We start from the raw sequence: 6,541 nt of genomic DNA, 5'->3' as shown, positions 1-6,541 counted from the left end.
GGGAGTGTACTGTCACGGGAATCCCCAGTGTGACCACCAATCTGTCTGGATTTGGCTGTTTCATGGAGGAGCATGTCTCTGAACCCTCGGCATATGGTGAATGACTGACTGACCACTTACCAAATTTTTACACAGCTGGTTTCATTATCTTAAAGTAAATTATCTTAAAGTAAATTTGTTTATCACACTCCAAGATTGAAGTGTAATTGCATTTTATTGCATTTATTGTGTAATATGTCCACTGTCTCTCATTAAAATCATGACACGTCATATCTGTCGTAGGGATTTACATAGTGGACCAGCGGTTCCGTTCTGCAGACGAGTCGTGTAACCAGCTGACTCAGTTCATGTTTTCGTTCTGTCAGCAGTCACGGCGACAGAGAATAATTCAACGTAATCGGACTGAGAGACTCTCTGACCTGCTGGACTGGAGGTACCATGGACAGGTGAGTGTCTTCTGAGCTGTTATAATACGTACAAAAGGACACTAATAATAATAAAGATCCCAGTTATTGTAAATATTATGAATACTTGTTACCTGTTTAAAATCGGCTATGGCCAACTGCTTCTGAATGCACCCTCATTCATGTTTTCCTTCCCCTGAATAGTGCCTCTTCACTCCATCTCACCAGTAGATATAAACCTAAATTGATCATTCAAAAATGTAAAGAATCGATAGACCTGTTCTCAAATCAGGGTTTTATTTTACTATAATAACCAGCTGACTGTAGATTATCATGCTTTTAACATGGCTTCTTGCCAAATAAATAAATATACAGGAAAAAATATTGATTTGAGTTCAGTTTGTTTAATTTTGTGAGGAGGAGACCGTGGAGTGATATGAGACATGAACTAGCACAGTAGGAAGTAGGAGGAAATCAGTTGCCCGGGATAACGGTCAGTTATACAGTTTAGCAGTCGTTATATGAAAAGATTTGAAAAAAGTTGGCCTCAGTTGACCAATCAGAAACAAATATTTGTCGTGTACAGTAATAATATGGAATAATATGTTATTTATTCATTATACAATGCAAATATGATGGCCTATTTTTTTGTCTCTGCTCAGTTCTACATGCATGCCAGGCATCTCGCCCTCAGCAGATCCTTACCTGCTAAATTCAAAAAGGACCATCTGAACCTTCCACCGGTGAGCCCTGATAAAACTCACAATCTCTCTGATGCACATTAATACTCATAATGAACTGCCTGTCCAGACCCGTTCTCACTTAAAGGGAGAACAAAATGATTTCAGCTATAAATGTTTTAGACAATAAAGTTAAACTATTTGATATCAGATATCATAGGCTTATCACTCTTTTAAACGTTAGCAGATCATTCAAGTTAGGGCTTAGTGTATCTGATTACATTAGTGTAAACTAATGTGTAGTAGAGTATGAGTTATAGGCCTACTCATTTTTTTCCACCTCAACCCTCTTATTGCAACAAAATTCATAATGCGTGTGTTATAGAATGTATGTGTGGAGTCTAACACTCTTCAGTCAAGAAGATGAACCACTGAGGTTTTTTCTCGCCAAGTTTAATTGACAGGATAACATTTAACTGTGCAGAAAGATGACCTGATCCCTATTCCACCTCTGGTGGTCCCCATAGGCTAACTCACTATGATCTACACATGCGCTATACAAACCAAGGAATACACACACACACACACATATTTATGGGGTAAATGAATAATCAATTTATAATGGGTCATAATTTGGTTTTACATTTGAATTTTAGCTTTACATTTAGTAAAATGTTTCAGAATTAAGTATCAGGATCAGTGAACGTGTCTTAAATTGTTTCCACAGAAGCTTTCCGTTACCCGCGGCCCTCCTCTGTTCCCCCTTCCCCATCGGCTTCCCTCCACTCCACTCCTCACCACAGCGACGAGGAGGATGAAGATGACGAGCCATATGACGAAGATGAGGAGGTGGAGAGGGACAGACAGAACATCAAGGCACCTTTCACTCTGGGTGCAGTGCCCGATGGTAAGAAGAAATAACCAGGACAGAATGATTAAGATTTGCAACCCTCCTGCTTATCTCATCTCCACAGTTCAGCCCAGCATCAGAGCTTAGAACGCTGCAACTTTACAGCTTGTTACTCGAGGACATATCAACACTGACTACCATCTGAGAATATGATACATTTTCTGCCTATAACTTTTGGATGAATTGATGATACAATATCATCAAAACCCGTACCTGCTAACATGAACAAGAATAGTGGTTCTCAATTGGTGGGTTGCAAACCAAAAATGTGTTGAAGATTTGTTCTGACAGAGTTACATTTACATGTATTCATGTAGCAGACACTTTTATTCAAAGTGAGTTACAGCAGAGAAAAATACAGCGCTAAAGCAAAATTATAAATCATGCAGAGTTAGAATAGCAAAATGAATAGCCTTGTCAACTTTAAAAGGCAGTAGAAAGCACTTCCTATGGCTTTTGTTGCTGACGTCAAAGGTTGTGCATCCAATAAAACTCTATTCATTTGGTAGAAGTTAGGCAAATTAGGCAGATGCCAACATGGACAGTTTGCATGACATGCCCTCATCCTTGAAAAACGTAATATAAAATACTCCATTTTCAATATCTGACTTTTGAACAATAAACAATTTTGGTGTTGGGTTGCCACTTGATGCCATGTTTAAGATCTGGGTCCTGAAGCAAAACCAGTTGAGAACACTAAATTAGACTGAATTAGAAGGTATCTTGAACATATCAAATGCCATGTACACTTTGTTCAACTGGTGAGATATTTGTTGGACATAACTTCTTTCAGCCCTTTTGTTTTTGTGTTCAGTCATAATGTTAATGTGTAGCGAGAGGTCTTGTTTCACATTAACATTTACTTTTATTCATTTAACAGATGCTTTTCTCTAAAGCCACTTATAAAATGAGAAAGGATACAACATAAGTGATTCATCTTCAGGAGACAGTAACATGAAAAGTGTCGCAAAACTACGTATTAGAAAAGTATGAGCCAAGACAGAGATTAGAGTGCAAAGAAGTTTTATTATTAAGAGTGTAGGGTTAAGTGCTCATGTAAAAGTTGTGTCTATGGTTGTTTTCAAGTCTTTCCACCAGATTTGGGATATTGATTTAGTGAAGCCATAATATTTGATGAAATATGTAGATCAAATCTGATTTTATTTCTCTCCATCAATGCCATTATTTTTCCAGTAAATTTCAATAACAAAGTACAAAATTGTCAAATATCACGCTAATGTTTTATTAAAGTCTCGCACACTATAGTGGTTTTCAGTGCAAATTTAGTTTAATTAAACTCATTCTCATATGGATTTTACAGAGCATTAAATTCAAATGTTGAATCAACATGAGAAAATGAAAAGGTACAGTTACTTTATATTACACATCATTTTAATCATCATAAATGGTCTCTTTTCCAGGATATGGATATATTGTTATCATAAAAAAACATTATCAAACCTGAAATAATAATAATTAAAAAATAAAAAATAAATGAAAATATCTTGCTGCTATATTCTTTGAGGTACTTAAATTATTATAAGTGGAATTACAGAAAAATCCTAATGAATCACAGTATGACAGAAGAGGCACATATCTAACTTTAATTGTCTTCAAACAGAGATGAATGTAGAACCTTCAGGTTTCAGTAAGGCTCACCCTCATCTCTGGCTTGTTGGAGGACATTTAAGAGAAATGCAGCTGCTTTGGAAATACTCAGATTTTCTGTGTTTTGGGTGCGTGATTCTGTGGAGAGACAGAATTTGCAGAAAGTGTTAGGCTAAACTTTACATTAGTGCTCATGTTACAGTGAACTGCATAAGTACATACTGTGTAATTCTAATTGTAACATTGTAAATATACTTTGTTAGTATGATTGCTATTATTAAGATTAATCAGCTTTATCACTGTAAAATATGAACTCCAAGCATAATTAACGGCTTTGAGAACGAAGTCATAGGCCTAAATGATGATATTTACAAATGATGATTCATACCCAAACGAATCGTGTCGTATAAGTCCCCTTCGTTTCTGTCCTCTGCTACAAAGCGCCGTCCTTCTATTATAAACATTGAAAAGTTTATTCAAAATCTCGAAAAGACAGGTATGAGGAAAAAACTCCCTCATATATGCATGTTTAGACGCAAAGATGGTTGGAAAAAAATAGCAGTAGCCAAACATACGTGTGCCCTTTAGATATAGCATTGCTTGGGGCGTCCAATTCCTGCGCTGAAAGCTTCCCTTTAATCAAGAAAGATGAATTATTTGCAGAAGTTCATGTAAAACGTCATAATTTCAACCATATTAAGACTGCGCTATCACGCCGCTCCTTTACCTTCGGCGCGCTCCAGGTATGGGACGTCGCCAGAAGTAAGAGCGCAAGTGCGTACGCCGCAAGAGTTCTTAAACCCTGGAAATGCAAGTCATGTTCATATATAACTGTATATAAAATAGCCATTTAACATATAGAACAAAGCCCGTTTTCTCTAAACTGTGATTTACACTGTGCGTAAAAGTGTCTCCAGACAAGCCCACCGTGCGTAAAAGCTGTGCCATTCTGTTTAAGGTTCAACACGAGTTAAGCTCAATCAACATCCTTTGTGGCATAATGTTTTATTAGAACGGAAAGTAATTTCGACTCGTCCCTTTTTTATTTTAAAAAGCAAAAATCGGGGTGATAGTAGCCTAATTAAGGCACTTACAATGGAAGTGAACGGGGCCAGTCCATTAACAATAAAATACACACTTTTGCAGAAGTATAGCCACAGGATGTGAACGTTATACGTGTTAACATGATTTGAGTGTGATCAGATATCTGTTCTACATCATTTTAGTGCGATAAAATCGCTTACCGGTTTTACAGGCTATATGGCGTTGTTGCCATGACAACAAAGTTGTAAAATTGGATTAACTTTACACAGATACGGTTAGTAAGCGATTGTATGACACTAAAATCATTTTAACACGTACAACGTTCACGTATTGTAGATATACGTTTGCAACACGTGGGTATTTTAACGTTTATAGACTGGCCCCATTCACTTCTATTGCAAGTGTCTTGCTTACAAAACACCAAAATTCCAAAATACAATTTGCTAAAAGTGACGGGACTACTGAGTGCACGACTTACTTTCATGGCGACAGGTGTCCTCTTCAGCAGTTTAGTCTCGGCAAGATCAAGTGTGAAGACGGTGAAGTGTGTGCTTGATATTTATAATCTTCAGGGTGGAGGAATGCTGAATGAATTAGTCTTCAGCTATAGGTCAAATCCCATTGATTCACAATGGGGCCGGACCACAAACCTTTTGGACACATTAGTTAACCCTGCCTTCAAAAATAAATAAAACTAAACAAATCGTACAGGATTCCACACTAGTTCAAACACACACATAGGTTTCTCCATATACTAAGAGTGATTCTGTAATGTCAGATTCTGTAGGGGAATCTCTAAGCGAGTGCACTTTTATTAGTAGCTAATGAAAAGAGGGCGGACAGTATTGATATGTTTACACCTGCAGCAATGAAGCGACTCAAATAAACCACCTAATTATTTTTTTTATGAATGAAGGCAGGGTAGTTTCTCAGTAAGAGACTGATGGGGTTTCCCGGCAGACATTGTATAAATATCTGCTGTGCTTTAGCTCCAAATGACTTTCAGCTTGTGCCTCTCCTATACGTGAGTAATGGAAAGGAAAAGATCTTATATATATAGCCACTGAAATACATTACAAACAAAGACTCTTGGCAGATCTAAAATCTCACTAAAACAATGAACAATAAATGGGCTTTAAAGGTGCACTCAGCATTTTTTTCCTCATTAAAAAAGTTTTAGTCCTAAAGAAATTAATTGTAATTTCGAAACATGCATAAAATCATGAGCACTCGCATGAGATAGACTCCAGTCATACCAGTTACCTTTTAAAATCTGTTTTATTCTACAAGGAGGGGGTCTCCTGATGAAGAATGCCATTTTACGATCACATGACCAGCTGAATGCTACTCCCTTATTCACAATAACCACCCTGTTATTGGATATTTTCATTTGTGGATTTAATTTAGTGATTTTTTTTTTTAAAAGATCTTATTTACATATCATTTTCTCGATTTCACCAATAATTTGCATATGCAAAAAAAGCTAATTTATGTAACTTCACTACAGTAAAACAACTAAACTTCTATAAGTTGAAGCAAAGTATGAAAATGTATTGGGGCAGATTACATTGCCATCTGGTGGAAAAATAAAAATAACATGACTTGAAAAACATGGTATGACAATAATTGCCAATAGATGGCTGCAGTGTAGCCACCTACTGTGTAAGTTATGCATTTGTAAATACATTAAGACACTGTCAAAGTTTAGCATTTGTTTTTCTTTTTAACGTGTATATTTTGCACTCTGTATGTTTTATAGTCACACACCTTCATTTCTGTGTGTTTGTTCTACATTGTGGCTTATTTCTATATTGTATTTGGCAAATAAAAAAAATAAAAAATTTGCTGTTTTTAGTCTAACCCAATTATTTCCGAAGGTCGGTCAATTTTGACCG

The 6,541-nt window shown here is 36.5% G+C and overlaps 1 protein-coding gene across 2 annotated transcripts; it reads right to left on the bottom strand.

Moving 5' to 3' along the window:
* Positions 1-2,968: 2,968 nt before the first annotated feature.
* On the bottom strand, positions 2,969-5,000 carry LOC127436740 (spexin prohormone 1-like). Of its 2 annotated transcripts, none has more exons than XM_051691061.1 (4): positions 4,330-5,000; positions 4,178-4,235; positions 3,991-4,053; positions 2,969-3,740 (listed from the first exon to the last, which is right to left on the bottom strand). In XM_051691061.1, the coding sequence occupies exons 1-4, from the start codon at positions 4,450-4,452 to the stop codon at positions 3,640-3,642; spliced, it is 345 nt and encodes a 114-aa protein (XP_051547021.1). In that variant the 5' UTR covers positions 4,453-5,000; the 3' UTR covers positions 2,969-3,639. The 2 variants fall into 2 exon arrangements, with proteins under 2 accessions (XP_051547021.1, XP_051547022.1); XM_051691062.1 differs by having other exon boundaries at positions 3,991-4,050.
* Positions 5,001-6,541: the final 1,541 nt, after the last annotated feature.

This window comes from Myxocyprinus asiaticus, chromosome 47, assembly GCF_019703515.2.
Source record: "Myxocyprinus asiaticus isolate MX2 ecotype Aquarium Trade chromosome 47, UBuf_Myxa_2, whole genome shotgun sequence".
Taxonomy (NCBI): domain Eukaryota; kingdom Metazoa; phylum Chordata; class Actinopteri; order Cypriniformes; family Catostomidae; genus Myxocyprinus; species Myxocyprinus asiaticus.
The sequence above is the reverse complement of the archived record's forward strand: the minus strand, read 5'-3'. Positions and strand labels throughout refer to the sequence as shown.

What these genes read in the sequence shown, in the direction of transcription:
- LOC127436740 (XM_051691061.1), bottom strand. Translation starts at nt 4,452, where the DNA reads ATGGCTATTTTATATACAGTTATATATGAACATGACTTGCATTTCCAG. An exon ending in GCTATATCTAAAGGGCACAC is followed by an intron (nt 4,054 to 4,177) that starts GTATGTTTGGCT and finishes TGTTTATAATAG; the next exon opens with AAGGACGGCGCTTTGTAGCA. An exon ending in ATACGACACGATTCGTTTGG is followed by an intron (nt 3,741 to 3,990) that starts GTATGAATCATC and finishes GTCTCTCCACAG; the next exon opens with AATCACGCACCCAAAACACA.